At 48.1% G+C, this 22,809-nt stretch overlaps 6 protein-coding genes across 6 annotated transcripts; 2 read left to right on the forward strand and 4 right to left on the reverse strand.

Moving 5' to 3' along the window:
• Positions 1 to 1,440: 1,440 nt before the first annotated feature.
• N7458_002564 (uncharacterized protein) lies at positions 1,441 to 1,881 on the reverse strand (the record flags this gene model as incomplete). Its single annotated transcript, XM_056905947.1, has 2 exons — positions 1,441 to 1,560; positions 1,609 to 1,881. The coding sequence occupies 2 exons, from the start codon at positions 1,879 to 1,881 to the stop codon at positions 1,441 to 1,443; spliced, it is 393 nt and encodes a 130-aa protein (XP_056770054.1).
• A 628-nt stretch (positions 1,882 to 2,509) lies between these two features.
• Positions 2,510 to 4,049, forward strand: N7458_002565 (glycoside hydrolase family 18 protein; the record flags this gene model as incomplete). Its single annotated transcript, XM_056905948.1, has 5 exons — positions 2,510 to 2,647; positions 2,707 to 3,081; positions 3,133 to 3,313; positions 3,363 to 3,898; positions 3,951 to 4,049. 5 exons carry the CDS (start codon positions 2,510 to 2,512, stop codon positions 4,047 to 4,049), a joined length of 1,329 nt encoding a protein of 442 aa, XP_056770055.1.
• A 724-nt stretch (positions 4,050 to 4,773) lies between these two features.
• N7458_002566 (uncharacterized protein) lies at positions 4,774 to 6,744 on the reverse strand (the record flags this gene model as incomplete). Its single annotated transcript, XM_056905949.1, has 3 exons — positions 4,774 to 4,843; positions 4,908 to 5,458; positions 5,554 to 6,744. The coding sequence occupies 3 exons, from the start codon at positions 6,742 to 6,744 to the stop codon at positions 4,774 to 4,776; spliced, it is 1,812 nt and encodes a 603-aa protein (XP_056770056.1).
• Positions 6,745 to 13,386: 6,642 nt separating this feature from the next.
• Positions 13,387 to 17,445, forward strand: N7458_002567 (uncharacterized protein; the record flags this gene model as incomplete). The annotated part of the gene is made up of 3 exons (XM_056905950.1): positions 13,387 to 13,462; positions 13,519 to 15,050; positions 15,106 to 17,445. The coding sequence occupies 3 exons, from the start codon at positions 13,387 to 13,389 to the stop codon at positions 17,443 to 17,445; spliced, it is 3,948 nt and encodes a 1,315-aa protein (XP_056770057.1).
• A 1,691-nt stretch (positions 17,446 to 19,136) lies between these two features.
• Positions 19,137 to 19,723, reverse strand: N7458_002568 (uncharacterized protein; the record flags this gene model as incomplete). Its single annotated transcript, XM_056905951.1, has 2 exons — positions 19,137 to 19,498; positions 19,552 to 19,723. The coding sequence occupies 2 exons, from the start codon at positions 19,721 to 19,723 to the stop codon at positions 19,137 to 19,139; spliced, it is 534 nt and encodes a 177-aa protein (XP_056770058.1).
• A 999-nt stretch (positions 19,724 to 20,722) lies between these two features.
• On the reverse strand, positions 20,723 to 22,382 carry N7458_002569 (MFS transporter; the record flags this gene model as incomplete). The annotated part of the gene is made up of 4 exons (XM_056905952.1): positions 20,723 to 20,862; positions 20,916 to 21,667; positions 21,723 to 22,106; positions 22,168 to 22,382. The coding sequence occupies 4 exons, from the start codon at positions 22,380 to 22,382 to the stop codon at positions 20,723 to 20,725; spliced, it is 1,491 nt and encodes a 496-aa protein (XP_056770059.1).
• Between the last annotated feature and the right edge of the window lie 427 nt (positions 22,383 to 22,809).

Raw genomic sequence — 22,809 nt, forward strand, 5'->3', positions numbered from 1 at the left:
ATATGCAATGCTGAGATTGCTGTCAGGTGAAAAATTAAGATTATTGGTCAATTGTTTATTTCTTGCCTGTAGCTTACGGCACGGCACGATCAAAGTTCGCAGCCCTAGTAAGTCGCAGCCGCTAGCTGATTACTTCCCGCATATAGTGGACCTGTTTCCGCCAGAGTGAAGATATTGAGTGCTGTTTCTACGACCGGAACTAAAGACTTAATCAGAAAATGAACCGTCACATTCTCGCTCCCCTTTTCCATCGATCCTTCCGAGGGTACCAATGCCTCGGAGAGGGCTATCGACCGTCTCCATCTCATGATGCGAGCACACCTTTATCCAAACAAGCGACAGTGAGTTGAACCATGAGGCCATTTGAATATCATCATTATTCTAATAGAATATAGCTTCAGTTGGCTCTCAAGGATCCCTCGACCGAAACGATGCATTTACTGTTCCAAGGCTATCACCCTGTCTTTAAAGCACATCCTCTGGGACAGAAGGTAGAGTGCTTTATGCGTCTCAATCCTTCACAGCAAATGTGTTATTATGATGGCAGGCTGTTTGGAGGGTATCTGGCTTGCTTGATGGATCGCATCCTTGCTGATTGCTGTCGGCCAGCGGTCACTGCCTATCTCAATACAACCTTTGTGCGCTCTGTTCCGCCGACGGCGCCGATCCTTCTTCGAGCCTGGCCAGATAAGGTTGAAGGTCGTAAGATCTACTTGAAAGGCTGTGTACAGATTCCAGGTGAAGGTACTAAGCAATGGGTCAATGCTATGGAAGCAGATTCCTTATTTATTCGGCCCAAGGTCTGAGGCAAAGCAAGATATTGTGGCAGCAGGATGACGGATGGATCATGTGAAACCACCCTCACGGCAAATTTAACCTACTTATGTACTGTATCTAGGCTAGAATATGAAATGTTCACAGCTGTGGTTTAGGGTTTGACTTGAGAAGCATGAGCAGGATGAAGCGACCAGATGCCCTCTCGACATCAAAAATAGAGGCACTTTAAAGGCTTTTGCGGGCCAATTAATGTTTCCGCCAGAGTGAAGATTTCGAGTGCCAATTCTAAGACCGGAACTAGAAATTCAATCCAGAAATGAACCGTCACATTCTGCCCCCCATTTCCATCGATCCTTCCGAGGGTACCAATGAAAAACGAAACGAGCGAGAGATGTTCTACAGTATAAGCAAGGGAGACCACCATCCTCATGGCACACAACATGGCCCCAGCAGAAGCAGCAGATGATACCTCCGAATAGGAGGTTGGCCTCCATAAACCAGTAATTTTACCGAAATTATATATAATCTGCGAGTGTTGATTGGATTCAAGATACTTTCTTATGAAGGAACAATAGTGAGTTCAATTAATTGTAGCTGGATATACAATATAATTTACTTGTAAGTGCGTTTAAGAAACAACCATGACGGTACAAAAGTCAAACCTCATTTAGTTGCCTCCCAAGAATACCACAGGACAAGGTTTTGGGTCACTTGTCGACCCTCATAGCTAACAACCCTTTGAGCAATAGTCTTGATTGGGATCTTGAGCCCGCCGCTGGAGACCTGCTTTCATGTTAAGTCAGTTGTGAAAGCGCGAACCAAGCAACTTACGGAAATTTCTTGATCCAGATTCTTGAACACCATCGATTCTGAATCATAGCTTCGAGACGAGCTATCAGAGAGATAAGATAGTTGGTCTGTATCGGATACAACGAAATTGCGATCTTCGCTCGTCTCTGAAGGAACACTCTCAGATTGGGTGTCTGAATCTGTGTAATCGGTCTCATTTCCGTCCAGGTCGGAACTCGAAAGCTCCGTTTCATTGTAGAACAGTTTTGTCTTCTTGAGTATTCTTTCCATTTCAGCGAATGATACTTGGTCCATTTCTGCAAACGATACTTGGTATATATCTCAGCAGCTTTAAGTTCGATCAAAGGATGTGAAAGATTGAGCGACTATTTAACAGATGAAGGAAGAGAGCTACGGGAAGGGCACAATGAGCGGAAGCGGAACGTTTATGATCGGTTCAAGCTGCGAGTGGGAATTTTGGGGAGAAATAGAGTAAGAGCTAGAATTGAACACCACTTAGAGCTATCAAACTCTTTGAGAAGCTTGCATCGCTTTTGAGTGGGAGCTTCTTCCCACATTTTTTTGCGGCCGTTAAATCCTTGTCCGATTCCCCACAGATGTCCCTCATGATGCTTTGACCGCTAACCTGCAATGAGAACCAAAGCTAGCTTAGCATTCAACCAGGCAAGGAGAGGGCAATTACTCAAACGTTGAGAAGAAAGTTTCCTTAGCATAGCTCCAAATAGTGAGGGACCTTTTGATTGGCGTGGTTTAAGAGGAAATACCCTTCATGCTCAAAAAATATTATTAGTGTTGAATATTCATGTAGAAGAGTGCTATTAATAGAAGACTGCTATGAAGACGCACTCTCGATACTTAAGGTAGTTATTAACCCTCTTCTGTCTCGCATTAGTTTGTATCTAGGGGCTGAGTCCAAAGAAATATGTACCAGAGATCCCTCTTTTTTCTTGGGCTTGCTTTGCTAGGAAGTGTAGCTTTTGCTTCCCCGTCAGGAAAATTGTCTTTAATTAGTCGTAATTATACGGCAGGGTATCGATCTGTGGCATATTTTGTTAATTGGGTTTGTCCTACCCTAGCTGTGTGCTGAGCCTTAATACAGCTAAGAATTTTATATGACAGGCAATTTACGACCGGAAGTTTTACCCACAAGATCTTCCGGTAGAGCAACTCACACATGTTCTGTATGCATTCGCCAACGTGCATGCGGACACCGGGCGCGTTTACTTGTCAGATCCCTGGGCCGATATTGAGAAGCACTACTCCGGTGATTCTTGGGATGAGGCCGGGAACAACGCTTATGGGTGTATAAAACAACTGTTCTTACTCAAACAGAGAAATCGCAATCTTAAGGTGCTGCTTTCGATTGGCGGCTGGTCATATTCTAATAATCTCGCGGCCGCACTCGGTACTAGTACCGGCCGCTCAGCTTTTGTTTCTTCCGCCGTGAGCCTTGTGAAAAATTTGGGATTCGATGGACTTGATATTGATTGGGAAGTAAGTTTTACTCGAGGTTTGGGGATAAACGTACCTTGGCTAAAGTAATAGTACCCCTCTAATAACACTCAGGCACAAAATATGGTGGACATGCTGAAAGGCCTGCGCTCAGTAGGTCCGACCTGGTCCCATTGTCATTCGTTTAGTACTAATCATCGTCAGGCTCTTGATGATTACAGTGCCGCACATGCAAATGGCTACCATTTCCTGATAACAACTGCGAGTCCAGCCGGTCGGTTCACTAGGAATTATTTGCTGCGTGATACTGACCTTGTTTGCAGGTCCGAGCAACTACAAGAAGCTACATGTCGCAGAAATGGACCAATACATTGATTTCTGGAATCTGATGGCATATGATTATGCTGGAAGTTGGGACAATGTGACCGGGCATGATGCTAATCTATATCAATCTATTGACAACAAGCCAAGTACCCCATTCAACACGGATGTGGCAGTTGACTACTACACCACTCATGGAGTAGATTCTAGAAAAATTGTCATGGGGATGCCACTTTATGGCAGATCGTTTTTGAACACCGACGGCCCAGGTGACAGCTATAATGGGGTTGGGAGTGGCAGTTGGGAACGCGGCGTGTGGGACTATAAGTCTTTACCACTGCAAGATTCCATTGTCCACTACTTGGAGCAGTCGGTTTCTAGCTACAGTTACGACCCCACAAGACGCATGATGATCAGCTTTGACACACCTGAAGTAGCTCGGAAAAAGGCACAGTACATCATGGCGAAAGGCCTCGGCGGGGGAATGTGGTGGGAAAGCAGCAGTGACAAGGCTGGGTCTGACAGCTTGATCAGTAACGTATGTGTTATGTCGCCTACGCAGCCCTTGTGAGTATTAACGAGGGATACAGGTCATTGCATCATTCGGAGGCATTGGCTCATTGGAGACAAGCCACAACCAGCTTAATTACACCGTTTCGGAGTATCTGAACATCAGGAATGGGCTTTAACAGGAATAGAATTTTGAGAAAAAGTAGAGTGAAATAAGACTGCTCGACTGCTTGGCTTTGTTCGCTCTTTGCGGCCGCCTCTTCAATCCTTTTTAATCATAGTATGTCCGCTGCGTTTATAGAATGTTTGGGTTACCGTAGCTGTTACCTGTTAATATTCACCCGCGGCCAGGAATACGGCGTTATAAATTACGGAAAATGCATCATCTAGGCTTGACGCATTCTGAGTGGGGTTCTGGGAAAAAAAGTGTATGTCAGGGGATGAAATGTTGAAATGCTCTGCAGTGACGAACAGAATTTGAATTTGGCCAAAGTGCAGTCCGAAGATACACCCGAATTGAAGCCTGGAAGATCGGGTCGTGTTTTGCGGCGGAGACCAGACTCATTCACGCCAGTCACACGTGAAGGAGCAGTGCCAACAGGAACTCGTCATATGACAAAACCATCAAAACTTCATAACTACCAAAAAATTTAGAAGAGCTAAGATGGAAGCAATACGTAAAAGAAGCCGTCAAATGAGCCACGCAGGTTAACATCGTGTTTGGCGGGCTACGATCTCTACACCACAGCAAGTGCGACAGCTCTACAAATCATACGACACATTGGTCATTCGTTGTTCTGGTCCTTGCATAACCTTCTAGTTACATACTGTAGTAATAATAGTAATAAAGACGATCATGACTTAGTTGCCTTGAATATCCGGTGTTCTGGAGTTTGTTAAATATCAGACCTGTCCAGAACAAGCCCGAGAGTAGCCCAATATCTCGCGGTTATCGTCTTGCACCCGAGCGTATCTGTATTCTCTCCATTAGTATCACTCCTGAACATACATAAATTTCTGTCGGAAAGCAAACATACTCTAAAAGCAGTCTGAATAAGTAGACATCCATATCTTCCTTTCTGAGTGTCTTGCGGGCCCATTCTTGGCCCCCTACGCCAATACTCTTCGCGATTCTCTTGCCCTCAGGATCCTGCTCAAAGAACCTAACCAACTCAGGGATCTCATTTGCGTCTTTGTTTATGGGCACATAATGAACCCAGGGAAACAACACGTTTTCATGCCATTCCCTGAAAAACGTCAACTTGAACGGGACGCTCTGGCTGCGCATAAACGCGTAGAAACGCCCACTGTACGCGTGGCCGTCCATATCCAGCAAATACCGATATCGCCAAGCCTCTTCTTGGGGATCAGGTTTGACAAGGTCATTGAAGAACTCGTTCTCCTCCTCGCAGTCGTCGTCACAGACCTGAATGACTGTGAAGTGGGCATTGAAGTAGTTCTTGATCTCGTTGTGTGTGATGTTGCGAACTGTCCATCCACCATCGCCCCCAACGTTGCACTGAGAGTTCTTCTGTCGTTCCATGACATAATACGGTGATTGAGGCTGAGTCAAGTTTCCAATCACTCGCTGTCGGATCAGATTTCTCCATGATCCCCCCGACTGTGCCCGCCTGTCGTCCGTCCACGCCAGTAAAGTTTGTGAATCTTTGCTTCCCAGGGGACCGCAGTATCGTTATCAAAATCCGTGACGGAGTCATAGTAATAAGGAGAGGGCACTGTTATGTCCTGGAACGAGGATGGCCGTGACATGGAAAACATAGGAGTCATTTCATTTGTGATCTTAAAGGCGTTGGGATGCTCATAGACTCCGAGCCGATGTTGCAGCGAAGGACTCAGACACATATCACTAGCGGCAGTCTGGTTGTATATAAAACCTAGGGGCTTTAGAGCCCAGGATGTTGTGTTGTCTTCAGGGGTATCATCCTGAGACATAGCGGGCGAGTCCGGCGGGCATGATAGCCGAGAGTAGAGCCAGGTTTCTTGCTTTTCTATATCAATGAACCTGTTGAAATGCACCGGCACAGGCTCCTCAAGCTTTAGTTGTGTGAAATAAGATCTCAGGGCAACTTCTCTCCCGCTCAATCGAGCGTGGGCTTTGCGTCCTTTCAAGACCAGTCGATTGAGCTCCTCGTGCGGTACCACAACACGTGGCTCGTCGTGGGCGTTAAATCCTAAATTCATATTTGGCAGCCATTGTGCAAATTTTCGTAGCGACTCAATGGTGCCGTGTTCCTGGAAGTTGCCTTGGCCCCCATTCTTGTGAATCGGCAGACCATGATGAATAGCTACCTCCATCTGGACGTTTGGATGTCCCAAGTCCTCTCGCACGCGCGCCCGGATCTTGCTCGGAGCGAGGCCCCAGAAGGGCAGAATGGCATGATATATATTATCGAACTCATCAATCAGCATCGTATTGCGCTCAGTCGCAAATTGGTACCATTTATCGAAATAGGGAGGCGGTGGCATCTGGTAGCGGCGGCGGTATTCGGCAACAGCTTTATCAAGAGACTGAGATTGTCTGTCCCAAGTTCTGTTAAACATTTTTTGAGCATTGTAAGCGAGTTGAGTGACAGGGTGGTCACAGAAGCGTTCGTCACGGATGATGTATGCTTGCTGAAGTGTGCCGGCGAGTGGAGTGGCGGTAACAAGGTACATGATCACCAACACCAACGTGATTCTGGTCAATAGCCAGGCGCTTTTTGTCATGCGCGAATAGAAGTACATAGACTTCCCCCGCACCTCCTCCAGTAGAGGGTAGGGCTGGTAATCCCCGGGAACCCTGCGAAGCGCTTCGAGCCCATTCTCTAGCGCCCGAGACAAAGCCATCAGTAACCGATAGAAGCTCGTTAGCATTTTAAGAACATTCGCAGAACCAATGTGTGGAAGATATTAATTGAAAGATAATCAAGGAACAAAGTAAGAGAGATTAGCAAATATAAGTACTATTCATCTAACACTAGTGGTTGCCGGGGTGGGGACCAACTGTCGTGAGAATGCGTCATTTTCTTTCGCTGTTCCTTTTACCACCCTCTTCTATGTACTGTACGTAGGTCGGAACATCAGTGAGAATTGGCTCTGCAGTTATCTGGTCTATTATTTTTATCTCGGAGTTGCCTACTTTAAAAGAAAAAGTTTCGCGCTAAATACTGTATTTGCGAAATAATGGTCCTTCAACGTGGTTCTTGAAGGCGATCGATGTATCGGGTAAACTCAAGCCCTCTTAACTCGCTCCTTCCACATTCCCCATCTTCATCTCATGTAGCATGCTATTTGTATCCTTTATGTTCACGACCTTTATCAGACTTCGACCATGCCACTCAGATTCAGTGAAACAAAATGATAGTACAGTACCGACAGAATATTTCAACGAAACACTTCAAATTCATATTGGGGCCAATTTGGATCAGTGTTCAAATGGGAACTTGAAAGCAAAGTCAGCCTCCTCCATAATATCTCTTCCGTTGTCTCCCACTGCCCTCCCAGTAAATATCCCGTTCCGCGGGAGGCTGTACTTCTTCCACAAAACGATCGATGAATCCGCACTGTCCGTATCTGACTTATATTTTATCGTGGTGTCGTTTTCCGAGACTTTGATCGAATGGGGATCTCCTGTGATACAGGGTGTGTGTGTGTGTGAATTCATTTACCCTGACCTCTCGTCGAAACGACATGCAGGATACAACAACTATATATCTGTGTATGTACATGTAGAGTGTTCCACTTCCTGAAAACGAACTTAGAGCCTCGTCAAGGCCTACCGTGGCCTAATTGCAGTTCCCATTGTTAGGCTGCCCTTGTGGCGCGCGACTCTGAAACCGTTGTGACGCCTCAGCAAAATCCAGTACGGCCTTGACCGTCTTGGCTCGTGAGACGGTGTCTGGTTTACCTTTCTCACCTTGTTTTGAGCCTCCCAGCAGACTCAACACGCTATTGAATGCGTCTCCAACTTCTTTCCTTAACTCTCTTCGAAGCTCCCTCAGGTTTGGACAGTCCACCAGTACATGGGTGACTGTTTCTTGCGCGCCGCATACGCACTGGTCGTCGTCACTATAGCCAACTTTCTTGCGGTAGCTGGATAGCCAGTTATGGCCCGTGCGCAACTGTGTCAAGAGGTACGCGCGGTTCCTCGGAAGGTTCCCGTATAGTCTTCTCGTATGGCTTGCTGGTAGGGTGTTATCGATCTTTCGCAAGTGACCACCCTTAGTGGATGACTTCCACTCTTGTTCCCACTGCGCGTAGATATTCCGACGTATGAATGCCCTCTCCCTGGTAAGGAGCGGCCGGAAAGGATGGGTTTTGCCCGGACTGGCGGCGTTCTTTGCTAATCGATCTGCAGCGTCGTTTCCCGGATTGTCACAATGCCTTGGCACCCATTGAAGGCGGAGTGTGATTCCCGCCGCTGGAACCTCAGCGGCAGCCTGGAGGATTGCGTGAACGATACGTTGCCCTGATCTATTTCTCGCGCTCTGAACCGCCTGTAGGGCGGACCGGCTGTCGCATAGGATCGTTGCTGTCAGTTGCCTATCTGCAGTTCTTGGGTGCTGGTGGGCGATTTTAAACACGATGCTGATCGCGTAGAAGATGCCTATGAGCTCCGCGACGTGGACAGACCAGCGGCTCATCGGTCCTACTTGGATCTGCTGCGCCTCGACGATCTCTTGATTGTTGTCTAGGGCTACAGCGGCAGCACCCAGGCAGTCCTGTCGACCAGAGGCGTCAGAGTAGACCACAACGTCGGATGTTGAGCGAGTAGCCTCGGCCTTTTGTGCCGCTGCTTCGCGGTCAGACCCAATCTCGATTTCAGCAAACGGATTAAGACGCCACGGCGGTAATGGACGTGGGTCGATGGTTTCCAGTTCGTTTAGCCTCTCGATGTTCATGGTCTTCATCGCCTCCGCGAGTGGGAAGCGAGCATATGATCCGATATTATTCCTACGTCTCTGGGCTCGTGAGAGTGCACTCCAGATGGGATGATCCCTTGGCAGCGTGTGGAGGCTAGCGATGGTCCTCTGGGCTCGGTGGCGGAGACGCAGGTGGGTGGGGGGAACGTATGCTTCTACCTCCAAGGTCGCCGTGGCCGCTGTTCGGAATGCCGACAGAACCCGGATCAGCGAGGTCCTTTGTACGGTGTTCAGCTGTCGAAGGTGGGTTTTGTCTCGTAGTGGGTCGTGCCAGATCGTGGACGCATAGTCCACTACTGGTGTTACACACGCCTGGTACAGTTGTCGCATCTGTTCGGGTCGCAGGTGTCGTAGTCCATTCAAAGCGATAGTGACTTTTGTTGCGCGCTTAACAGCTTGTTGCACATGTTCCTTCCATCTTAACTCCTGGTCAAAAATCACCCCTAGCAGCTTAGCCGTGGGCGATGGCGTGACTGTCGTTCCATTCACAACAACCTGGCCATGCAATTGGTCCCCTCGTTTCCGGGTTAGGTGGATGAGTTCGGTTTTCTTAGTTGTGAAGCAGGACCCAGTTCGCCGCGCCCAGGCTTCGATGCGAGGAATATCTTCGGTCTGTATCTTGACTAAGTTCTCCTCGGCCGAGCGACCTACTCGCCAGCGGAAGTAGTCATCGATGAAGGCTGATGCGCCACCGTGAAAGGTGACGGGTTGGTCGACTAGATCGGAGTTGAAGAATGTGAAAAGAATTGGGGAGAGAGGTGATCCTTGTGCGAGTCCTGCGTTGGCCAGCGGTGCCATATCTGTGCGAAAATCGTCGAATCCTATGCTAGCACATCGGTCGCTCATGAAGCTCGCGATCCACTTTCTCGCGACCGCAGGGATCCTCCTTGCTCGTAGGCAGGCATCTAGACTCACTTGATTGACCCCGTTGAAGGCTCCTTTTAGGTCAAATGACACGAGAGTTACCACTTTGTGTTTGTACCAAGCCCGGTCGATCGCATTCGAGAGCACCAGTAAAGCTTGTTCAGTGGTTCTTCCCGGCCGTCCACCGAACTGGGTGTCCGGTAGCAGGCCGTGCTTTTCTGCTAGATATGACAGTCGGCGGGCTACTATTGCTTCGAGAAGCTTGCCTAGCGTGTTGAGGAGTGAGATCGGGCGGTAGGCCTCCGGGGCCGAATAATCCGGTTTCCCGGGCTTCCTTAGCACCACGATCTTCGCATTCCGCCATAGCTTCGGATGGTAGCCTAGGTTCATAGATACGTTGAAGATTCTAGTGATAACGTCCTTTAGGTGTTTCCACAGTTGTTTCCACACGAGCATTGGCAGGTTGTCATCGCCCGGTGCAGTAGTTCCTTTCGCCGCTGCAAGAGATCGTCGGATCTCTAGCTCAGTGATGGGTTGCCACGGGAGCTCTAGTGGTGTCGAGGTTGGTTGACTGTCGAGGGGAGTATTCATTTCAGGGAAGAAGGAGTCCATGAAAGCCTGCGCCTTCTCTTCGTTTCCAGTAAGCTCGCTTGTACCGATCTTCAGCGCGGGGATACACCCCCACGCCTCTCGGGGTTTCATGTAGGTAGCCGCTTTCCACAGTTTCCCTTCCCCTGCCTCGTCGAGGAATTGTTTCCAATGTGATGCTTTAGCTTTCTCAATGGCCCGAGTCCATGCCCGGCGTTTTTCTTGCATCTCTCGGAAAAGGGTTGTGGATGAAGGGTGCTCTCGTCCAAGCTCGGCACAGGCTGATTGCCATCTTCGGCGTAGCTGGTTGACCTCGGTCTGTTGAGCCTTGAGGTCTGGAGTGAACCACCGCTTAGAGTATGGCGTTGGACGTGCATCTGGCGTGTACCGATCTATAGCTGCTGTCGTTGCTTCAATGAGTTTCATCACAGCCTCATCTAGTGCCGGCCGTGTTTTGATTTCCTTCCATGGGCCGATCCGCCGCACCACCTCCTCGCCAATCTTGTTCCATTCTGCGCGGTCAAACGCCTTCTTTGTCTTAGTGGCGGGTTTGTACTGAGCTTGGAGGTTCCATTCCGAGTACGTGGCGCGGTGGTCTGACCCGTAGTTCTCGTGGTAGAGATGGCATTTGATGAGTAGGTCTGGTCGGTTCGTCACCGTCTGGTCGATAGTGGAGTTTCTTCCCGGGTCGTTTAGAGCCCAATATGTAGCCGTTCCTCGTGGGAGACAGCTGTGTAGACCATTGGCTTCGAAGAAGGTGATCAGGTCGCTTGCTTCTTCGATGAATCGCGGTTGGATGTGGTTACCACCCCAGGTTGGGTGATGGCGGTTGAAATCTCCCGCGAGGATGACGCTTGTGGACCTCCGGTTGTCCTGTGTAGCGGATGCGATCGTGTTTTGAATAGCGTTGAATGCTGGTTCCGCCGACGTATCTGCCGGTGTACACAGCGGGACAGATGGGATGTAAACAGAAAAGAGGAGGAGTTGAGAGTCCGCTGTCCAGATCTTGATTGCGGTAAGGTCTGGATGGTCACAGTGGATCTGTCGGTGAGAGGACGTTGAGACTCTCTTGTTAACGTAGATTAGGCTCCGGAACCGATCAGCATCAGTCTCGACGGTTGGTCGATATAGCCGCCAGGCGCTGTGGTTGACATGTGTTTGGTAGGTAGTAATTGAGGGTTCTTGGATTAGGAGCACATCCAAGTTTTGGCTTTGGTGATCGTTGATGAGTGCTTCCATCCGTGGTCTTGATTTCATGATGTTCAACTGTAGTATGCGTAGGTTCGTCTCTAACATTGATGGGGGTTGGAGGTTGCGGGAGTTGGACACTGTCGGACGCCGGTTGGGTGTTCGCCGCCGCAATCGAGGCATCTGGCCCTGATCCCGGGGGGCATCGTTGCCGCTCGTGTTGACCCGCACAGTGTCCACAGCGTGGGGTTTCCTTACACGACCACGCTAAGTGACCGAAACGTTGGCATCGGAAGCATCTCTTTTTCTTGATTTCGCGGCGTTCCACGCTTCCAATTTGTCTTTGTCCAACAAGGAGACCATTGTTAAGGACATAGTCGGCTCCCTCAGCGGAGTCGAACCAGATACCCAGAGATGCAAATTTCCCTAGCACCTTATCCTTCCTTTTCAGCCATGCCAACTCTTCGATCCGGAAGCCGCGTTCCGCTAAGTCATTTTCTTCCATGATTTTCTCAATAGCCGGAGTGGTAGCGTTTTCTAGGTCGAAGTCTTCTGTCGGGGTACGGTGTACGACGACGCCGAATCGTGGTTTTACTAGCTTCGTGTTGTTCCCTAGCTCGCTTAGCCATTCGGTGTTGTTGCGGGCTACTTCGGCCGACTCCGTGTCCTTGAAGCGGATAATATAACCCGTCTTGGTAGTCCCGATGCCGGCAACCTGAGCATCTTGCGTGGAGGGGGTGTTCAGCAGGGCGGTGCGGATGTGGGTATTGGCGGCCTCAGTGGGGAGGTATCGGCAGAAGGTATTCCCGTCGGTGTTGTTATTATCTCTTAGGTCTACTAACGACCTCTGAGTGCTGATTCGGACGCAGTTCCGCTCTTTCTCGGGCGATTGATGGCTAAGTTGGGTAGGATTGTCGCTGCCGTTGGCTGCCACTGCAGCCCACGATCTGGTTGGGGTTGCTGGTGTCAGGGCTTCAATTTGTTCTCGCAATGCTCTGATTTCGTCGTGGAGCTTTTCGTTCTGATCTCGGAGAACGTTCTGGCCATGTTTAACCTCTAGGATCTCGGCTTTGGTGGATTCGATGACTGTAGTTTGGTGGGAGATAATTTCCTTCAGGCTGTTGATGAGCTGTCGCACCTCCTTAGTCGTCACCCGTCCGTTATTGTCTTCCGAGCCTGCAAACTCGGGGTTCGAGCGTGCAGCAGTGGTGACTTCGTTTCCATGGCGAAGGCTTCTTCTCTTTCGAGGCACAATCGACGGTTGGAAGTTTTCCAGCGAGAACAGCTGTGCCCCTCCTTGGGAGTTTGTGGGGGAGGGCTCGGGCCCTCCCGCGGGTGGGTCGGCCATCGGTCCGGGTTTGGTTCCCGTTCGGCACACAACCACGTTTTGTATCGCAATAGTATCAACCACAACACTCCTACTGTCGTTCCGCCTGTCGATGACCTTCTGATTGTACTCGCCACAGTACAGACAAGTGCCTCGACCCATACAGAGAAGTCGGTTTGTACAGGACCGCTCGAAATCAGTTTCACCTCTTTGCTCTTTTCGATTCTTTCTCGAACTCTATTCTGAAACGCGCTAGTCTATTCTTGATTTAGCTTTTCGTAAGGTCGTGAAACGTTATTTAACACAAAGTCACATGGTTGTTTTTATTGTAATATATTTGAAATAAAATACATTTTCTTACTGATTTGGGGTCTCTCATAAGTGGTAGGAAGAGGCTTTCTTTTCAAGGGAAACAGGTAAGGTCAAAATACGGAGTACGCTAGAGTTGTATGGTCATCACTCATTATGAGAATAGACAAGAAAGCAACGCAACATTTAACTCTGTTGATATGTCATGGTCATGAAATCGGGAAGATTGGCTCCTTGATCAGCTTGATCAGTCACCTGATTGCGGGGTACACTGACAATTTCGCTACGACCAAGCATCTGCCTGATCCAACAACGGTCATGGCATCGACAATATCTTTCGGCGATTCAAATTCTGGCTTACAAGCGGGTATCATCAACGGCAGTGTCACGTTCTGTAAGAAGCTACTAATAATTCTATCGTACCCTGACTGATCGCGGAACTGCCTCAAGTACATTCGGAAACGTCATTGAATCAAGCGTGCCTGCGGGATTTGCGAACGACTAGACCTCAAGATGACAAGGACCGTATTGAAAAAACCAACGGAGGGTTGCTTAAAGACTCATATCGCTGGATTTTAGACAACGAGAAGTTCAAAGAATGGCAAGACAACGAGAGCAGCCGCCTCCTCTGGATCAGAGGTGATCCCGGCAAAGGCAAGACAATGCTCCTGTGCGGTATCATCGACGAATTGACCCGATCGATGGGGGATAATGCAAATATCGCCTTCTTTTTCTGCCAAGCTACCGATGTGCGAATCAATAGTGCTGCGGCCGTTCTACGTGGCTTGATCTATTCGCTAGTCGAGAAGCAGCCATCCCTTCTCTCCCATGTACGGAGCCGGTACGATCAAGCGGGAAAGACGCTGTTTGAGGACATCAACGCATGGAATGCCCTCTCAAAAATCTTCAAAAACATCTTGAAGGATCCGACCTTGCAGAACACTTACTTAGTAATCGATGCACTAGACGAGTGCACAACGGATCTCCCTTTCCTTCTGGACTTCGTTGTTCAGGAATCGTCTATCTACTCGGACGTGAAGTGGATTGTTTCAAGCCGAAACTGGCCTGATATTGAAGAGCGTCTGGACAATAGAAGCCAAACAGTACCGATCTCATTAGAGTTAAATGGGGCATCTGTGTCTGATGCTGTGAAAAAATTCATTCGGTATAAGGTTTACGAATTGGCAAAAGTCAAAAACTACGGCGTTGAAATCCGCGATACAATTTACTGTCACTTGTCGTCAAACTCGCAAGACACCTTCCTCTGGGTGGCCTTGGTTTGTCAAGATCTCAATAGAACATCGCGGAGGCATGTCCTTAAGAAGCTTACGGAGTTCCCTCCTGGATTAGATGCTTTTTACGGTCGAATGATGGATCATGTTCGAAAATCGGAAGATGCTAAGCTCTGCAAGCGAGTGCTGGCCGCTATATCAATAGTATTTCGGCCTATCGCCCTTAACGAACTATTCGCCCTTTTTGACACAATTGATGTTCTTTCTGGTGGCTATGGAGCTTTAGTGGAGATTATCGCAATTTGTGGCTCATTCCTAACTTTACGAGAGAACGTTATTGTTTTCGTCCATCAGTCTGCAAAGGAATATCTACTCGAAAAAGCGCACAGCGATATTTTCCCTCGGGGTCAAGAAGCGGAGCATTTTACAATTTTCTCAAGCTCTCTGCGAACAATGATCAAAACACTTCGACGCAACATGACTAACATTGAGGATTGTGAAATCATTACCGAGGAAATCATGAAACCTCTTCCAGATTCTCTGGCAGCCGCAAGATATGCGTGCATTTATTGGGTTGATCATCTCCAGCGAGGTTGGTGTGATATAAGCGTAGAGCACCGGCGTGATGAGAGAAAGCTCTTCCAATGTTTTCTACAACAGAGATACCTTCACTGGATAGAAGCTCTGAGCATTTTTAGGAGCCTAAGTAAAGGCATAATGACGATGCTAAAGCTACAGAAATTGCTGAGTGTGAGTAACGATACGATTGTGGAAGATGTGCAGCTAATTAAGAAACGACTCTCAGCAACAAGGAGAATCGGATGGCCTTTTGAAACGCGTTCATGACGGTTACCGGTTCATACGATACTTCCGACGACCAATTGAAAGCATGCCCCTTCAAGTTTACAGTTCAGCCCTAATATTTAGCCCAACTCAAAGTATTACGAGAATATGTTACCAGAAAGAGAAGCCAAGCTGGGTTTTAAACAGCCCGGTAGTAGTTGAGGAATGGACTTTATGTCTTCAAACGCTCGAAGGTCATTATGAACCGGTTACATCGATTGCCTGGTCGTCAGATGGAGGCCGACTTGCATCGTCGTCAAAGGATGGGACAGTCAGGGTCTGGGATCCGATCACTGGCCAATCCATATCAACTCTTCAAGGGCATAGTGAATGGGTTAACTCAATTGCCTGGTCCCCAGACGGAAGCCGACTAGCCTCGGCGTCATATGATAAGACTATCATGATATGGGATCCGGTCGCTGGTCGGTGCACATCAACTCTGAAGGAGCATAGTATGGCGATTAAAACAATTATTTGGTCACCGGATGGAAGTCTACTCGCATCAGCATCCTACGATCATACTGTCAGGGTCTGGAAGGCGCATACTAGCCAATGCGAGTCTACCCTCATGGGGCACACTGACTGGGTCACCTCGGTCGCTTGGTCTCCAGATGGAAGCCGACTCGCATCAGCGTCCCGTGATGGGACCGCCGTGATCTGGGATCCAACTACTGGCCAGCACTCGATTACCCTTGAGGGATATGATGGCGCCATTGAGTTGCTTGCCTGGTCGCTAGATGGAAGCCGACTCGCATCCGCGTTCTACAGCGCCGTCTGCATCTGGAATCCCGTCTCCGGCCAGCTCGTTTCAATCCTCAAGGGGCATCGTGACTCAGTCACGTCAATCGCTTGGTCTCCAGACGGAGACGGCCAACTCGCATCAGCATCCCTGGATGAGACTGTCCGGATCTGGAACCCGGCCACCAGTCAGTGCTTGTCCACCCTCGACGAGCATGATGAGCCAGTGAGATCAATTGCCTGGTCCCCAGATGGAAGCCGACTAGCATCAGCATCGGATGATGAGACCGTGAGGATCTGGGATTCGGCTGCTGGTCAATACGATTCGATTCTCCACGGCCATCGCGCCCCAGTCACGTCGATCGCCTGGTCGCCAGATGGAAGTCAACTAGCGTCAGCGTCGTTTGATGAGACCGTGAAGGTCTGGGATCCAGCTGCTTACCAGTGCGCACCAGCACCCAAGGGACATAGTCGCCCTATCACCACAATTTCTTGGTCACCAGATGGAGATCGACTAGTATCGAGGGCGTTGGATCGCACATTTAAAGTCTGGGATCCGGTTGATGGTCAATGCGTATCAACTCTTGAGGAGTTTTGTGGTCCGGCCACGCCGATTACCTGGTCACCAGATGGGGCTCGACTCGCATCACCTTCTAACAATGCCATCAAGGTCTGGAATCCGGCCACCGGGCAGTGTGCTGCCAGCCTCGAGGGGCATACTGGCTATGTCACGTCAATTGCTTGGTCGCCGGAGGGCAGCCGACTCGCATCAGGATCGATTGATACAACCATCAGGCTCTGGGATACGACTACTGGCCAGCACACGATAACACTTGACGGATATAGCGGCAAGGTTGAGGGATACAATGGCACAGTTGATTTAATTGTCTGGTCGCTGGATGGAAGCCGACTCGCATCCGCGTTTTACGATAGTACCGTCAGCATCTGGAATACTGCCTCCGGCCAGCTCGTTTCAATACTTAAGGGGCATCGTGACTCAGTCACGTCAATCGCTTGGTCTCCGGACGGAGGCCAACTCGCATCAGCATCCCTGGATGAGACTGTCCTGATCTGGAACCCGGCCACCGGCCAGTGCGTGTCAACCCTCGACGAGCATGATGACTCTGTGAGTCTGATTGCCTGGTCCCCAGATGGAAGCCGATTAGCATCAGCATCGGATGATGAGACCGTGAGGATCTGGGATGCAGCCACTGGCCGCTGTGATTCAGTACTCCTTGTTTATTCTTCTCGCCTTCTGCAATTTGATAAAATCATACCCAGCCACCTTCACACCGACTATGGTACAATAGACATAGAAGGTACTGATGCTACTACTTCAGGCTCTCACTTTTCGACAGTGCCTGGAACCTATAAATATGATTTCAGTGAAGACTTTTCCTGGGTAACGTGTAATGGGTCAAAACTGTTGTGGCTGCCTACCGAGTATCGACCGCCTTCCGATTCTCTGTTTGCACAATTTATGACCACTTTGGCAATTGGTTGTTCATCAGGTCGTGTGATATTCCTCGCGCTCTCAGAGCACAATCCCCTATCTAAGGTATAAATAGCAGTTACGTCACTCTGAATCTACATTTTCCAATGCTTATCACATTCTCACTAGCTATTGAACAATTCTTACGTATTAGGTAGTGTAGTGTGGAAACCGCTAACGAGTCTGTAGGAGGTTGTTAGCACTGTGGTCCGTCTTGGGTGCTTGGGTCTTCTTTAAATTCTTGGCATACAGCATTTGTTTGTTGAGCACTCCAAAATACCGCCCCCTTCAATACAACCGTTTTAAATAACACCTCCTCAGCTGATGTGCTTCTTCCTATAGGGATCCTGCCAGCAATACGGGCCAAGGGGACAGGATGGTGAAGGACAACGCATCAAGCTGTAGACAGCCCGCCAGATAGACTGTTGCCCGATACATTTCCTTCGGCATCAAGTTGTGCATCTCGCTCATTAAGCATCTTTCTTGTCACAGATGACTTTCCTCGTTTCCCGCTCCTGGAAAGGTCGTCCTCTATATAGTTAAAGACAATCACGAGCCCCAGTTCCTTGCCCCGAGTATAAAGTTTACCCCAGGCAAGTAACTGCTTCTCTACTGCTGCCCAATTAACGTCGGGAGAGTTATACCGCTTTTTTAGGTCTGGTTCTTTGCTATCGTTGACCGACACGTCTACAGACGTATCATCCGATCTAACCCTTCTATTATGGGAGACTCTCTCCTGGAGTACCTTCTCCAACTTACCTATAAGGACCGAGGCTGAATAAGCGCTAGGAGTCAGGGCTACATCCTACTACGTATCCTCCGACCTGAACTGGTTATTCACCTTCACCTTTCACTAGACTATATACCGGATGAAGTATCGTGGAAGCTCGTCATCTGGTTTACAGTATCTCCCTCACACTCACAGAGTTAAAGAAGCCTTGAATTGTCTTGCCGTGGAAAAGACGGGTTTGCAGGGCCATCCTGGGTATAGAAATCCGGCGAAGGGCTAAATCCATAATCTGAGGGTGGTGTGTGATCATAATATCCTGGAGTGGGTGCGTATTGCCAATCCTGGTCCGAAACATCGGGTGCACGAGATTGTGAATCAAGATGGTCGGCAAATCAGTCGTCAAAAATGGTCAGCACTCTCCTAGTGAACGTAACGTTAGCACACTAGGGCTCTTAGTTTCAGCAGGCGGTGGGATCAGCAAGGAGTCCAGCATCTTGAAGAATCGATAGTAACCGAGTTGTGAAGACACACCCACCAGATACAGTCATTCTTCTAACTTGTGCACGACTTTTCGCTCATTCAACAAGGTCTGTCTGTGGAATGAGAGCAGTTGAACGAAGGTGGGAATGTGACTGGCAAAGGTGGCCAGACAACCAACTGCCCCTTTTTCTTGACATGTTTGGCTTGTTTGTTGTGGAGTAGTTTCTAGAACGGATCGTTCATACAAGACAATACAAGGGCTATTTTTATATGGGTATTTAAAAAGGTATTAGAATACAGCCAAGCACTGAGTCAGGGGTAGCCTAACTAGAATCGGCATAGTCCAAAGCAAGATAAAGTTCAACAACGAAATAAAGAGAATGAAACAGATGAAACTGATTTCGAGCAGCCCTATAACCCACTTGATATCTGAAAACATTATAATTGGAATTACAGTTGGACTAGCCGCGAGGGCCAAGATAGCTTTTCAAAAAGATCGAAATAAATTTCGGCTTTCGCTGTAAGTCTCAGTTTTGATCTATCAGTCTCAAGTTCACGAATGGATCAGATCACAGGTGCATTTAGCTACTGAGGAAGGCCATGAAGTAGATGATGAGTCTTTTGTCGAAACAGAAGCTCCCGACTGGCTGGCTGTGGGTGTGGCAATGGAGATTTGCCTTGTGGTGGGAATTGTGGTTGCACTCTGTGATTGGCCAATGTCCATTACGCTGCACTTGCTACCCACATTAAAATCATCATCCAAGGCACACGTGGCGGTGGTGCCCTGTTGGTTTAGGAATGAAACAGCTCCATTTCTATTGATTTTGACCCATGCCACTTGCCGCCCGTTCTCGGTGCCACATATATCGAGCTTCAGCGTCTCATTATTGACTTGGGTACCATTCATGGCAAAGTCTAGTAAAATTTCAGTCACTTGACTTCATAACAGTGAGATCATCAAAACCTACTTGAACAATTTTTCCCATCGAGACGTGCGAAAGATGCTGAATAGCCTGTGCACCCATAATTACTCTCAGACCATATCATACATTGGCCGTTGTTGTTAATAACAATCAGAGAGCCACTTAAAGCGACATTGGCGAAAAGGCAGAGAAAGGGCGCATAGTATAGAAAGTCCATCTTCTGATTGAAAATCTCAGCGGAGGGACTTGAAGTCGTGTGATGGACTTGCGAAGGAATTTATGGCAATTAGCGAGTAGATTCCACGGGATGAGATCCTGCAAACCTTTCACCAGTGCCTTTTTCTTCGATACCATTCTCATTCCATCCAAGAGCCTCCATACCTCACTTATCTTTGGCACAGAATCAACAGACCGCATAGTGCATACTTCATTATGCACTAAACCCCAGCAATTAATATCGTTTAAATGATCCGAAGCTCCTGCCGGTCTCAAGATATCTTGAATTATCACCTAATTCTTCCGCGCCGACAATCCCACAGATACACTTGCTCATCAACTTTGTCTTTGTAGGATCTGTCGAATGAGTATAGAATGAGTATAAGTTTCAGGGGACTCGTTAAACAGATATTTCCATCCGAGTAAAGAACAAAATGAAATTAAAGACAGAACTCAGCAGCCTCACCATACCTGTGCACCGATGCCATATGAGATTCCACCGATTTAAATTCCACCGATTAAGATTCCACCGATTAAGATTCCACCGACTAAGATTCCACCGTTTAAAATTTCACAGTTTAAGATTTCACCGTTTAAAATTTCACCGTTTAAGATTTCACCGTTTAAGATTTCACCGTTTAAAATGTCACCGTTTAAAGGCACAGTGTTAGGCTCCCAGTTTATTGACATATCATGTATGATGCCTCTTTGACCTTTGACCATTGCTGTCAAGTAATTTCTGTTTTTTCAATGCTCTACGTCGCCAGTTCTAGTCATTAAATGAAAACTGCAATTTTAAACTCCGCGGTTCACTTTATCAGGCGGATACGGTTGCTTCCAGGATCATGGAGCCAATCAAATAGATTGATTGTCTTTTCACTTAGCTTCGATGAAGGACTGTATTTAGAACTCTATCATAAACTAATAATTGACCTTGCTCGGTACGGTAAATATAGCTCTACCGATGCAGCCTGCAAACTTCCACCACATCGTCTTGCATCTACGATTCAGTAGTTGCGAATTTGCTCATAGCTCTGAGGCCTTCTCCCATGGTGAAGAGTATCCAAGGAATAGGCAATAATGCAGAGGCAATGAGTCCGAGTAAACTAGAGGCCCAACCGGCGCCAAGGCTTGTATACACTATTTAAACAATTAGCCACATGTATTCGTCGAAAATGGCTGTACACACTCACTTGAAATGGCGAACAACGGAAACGCAGCACCAAGTCCGTACCTGGCCAGACTATTCGCACTCATTGCGCTTGCAACTGTCAAGCCACTGTAGGTATCCACGATATACTGAGCCGTACTTAGAAAGACGCACAGGTTCCCCCAGGCAAACAACATTATCGCAACCAAAGGACTTGCCCAAGAGATATCGACTCGAGATGTCCAACCAAACCAAAAAAGGCCAATAGGTAGTCCAATACTACCAATCAAAGCCGGGTAAAGACGTAATTCAGGCGGTACTTGTCTTCCACGGTAGCGCGCAGATTGTCGGCGGTATAAAAATATGTCGCACAAGACCACGGTGACGGTTCCGAATACGCATCCAACAACTACAGACAAGAATATCAAACCAGAGTCCTCGAGTCCAAGCCCGTAGATACCCTGGAAGATAAGCGGGATTGCAGCAAAGAAAGAGAAGAGAGTTGCGAATGCGCATGCCACGTATAGGGAAATAAACGAAACGATTGGCTCAAACAGAAGCATTTGAATCGGTCGGAGCATGGCGATAGTTGTAGGGCTCTTCGGCTTCGCAGAAATTGATGAGCTTGAATCGTAGACTCGCCCAAGCTTCCTCGAGCGCCGGTGCTGAATCACTGGGTGAAATGTCTCTCGAGCAAACAAAGTTAATACAATCGTCAAAGTAGCAAGCATTAACAAGGTCCATTGGGTCCAACGCCAGCCCTTGCGATTCGTGATAAAACCTCCAATGACGGGCCTGCACATACGGTTAGTGGTTTGCATATATCTTTTTATTGGAAGTCAAAACATGCCCTAAGCCGGGACCGAGAAATGGCGCCAGAATAAAAATAATGGAAGGGATGGCTCGTTTTTCCGGTCTGAATGTTTCATTGATGGTCCCTGCAGCTATGGCCAAGGATGATGCGAAGCAGAAGCCTGCAAGGAACCGCAGAACACAGACAGCCCAAAAAGTCTCGCTCAATGCAACGCCGACTGTAAACATGCTGCCAAGGAGAACAGTGCCGACGTAGACAGGGTATCTTCCAACTGTCTCAGACAATGGCCCTCCTATGAGAGGGCCTAGCCCCAGAGCAAGCACATAAAGTGACAGTGGAAGAACTGCAACCGTACTTCCGACTCCAAACTCCTCCATTATTTGGAGATGGGCAGGGGATAGAATGGATACACCAATCGAGCTATTCCAAGACGTGATTAGTTGAAGAGAATATCAATATCACAGGAAAGATAATGGCTTACGTTGTGAAGGCCGCTGACGCCATCATCATCACCTGTTGGATTTTGAAACGCGTTGGCCAGTTGTATGGATTGTAGGGATCGTCATCCCATTCCCATGCAACAACACCATTTGCTTCTTTACTTTCACAGGATTCAGTGTCGTACGACGAACCATCTGAGGATGCTGATAAATGGCCATCTTCATTTCGATTGCTTTCCAGATCGGTATGAGTCATATTTGTGCAGTTTGTACTAGGAAAAAGCATCTGTCCTCTCAGTTGATGGGTGACGAGGGAGCTTCGTGAATATATACAAAGTGAGAACCTGTATATAGCTTTGAAAATGTTCAAGATACATAAGTCTAACAATCTGTTAATTTTTGGGGGCTGAATAGGATTAACGTATCTAACCGAGATGTAGGACGGACAAACGTTTAACCGTTTGTACAGAAGGAGGTTACTCAGAAACGTTTATTTGGCTGATTCCATGCTCCTGCATGATGCAGTGTTAATGACAGTTTATTTCTAATTTCTTCTGCTTTCACCACCGGCGACGGGCATCATAGTCGGTTTGGAGCGAATGTCGCCGTCATAATTAAATTATAAACCAAGGAATGCTAGAGTGGAACGGCTTCGTATTTTGATCGAGTTGGGTAAACCGACA

Source organism: Penicillium daleae (genome assembly GCF_028827525.1).
Source record: "Penicillium daleae strain IBT 16125 chromosome Unknown utg000002l_segment0_segment0, whole genome shotgun sequence".
NCBI classification, from domain to species: domain Eukaryota; kingdom Fungi; phylum Ascomycota; class Eurotiomycetes; order Eurotiales; family Aspergillaceae; genus Penicillium; species Penicillium daleae.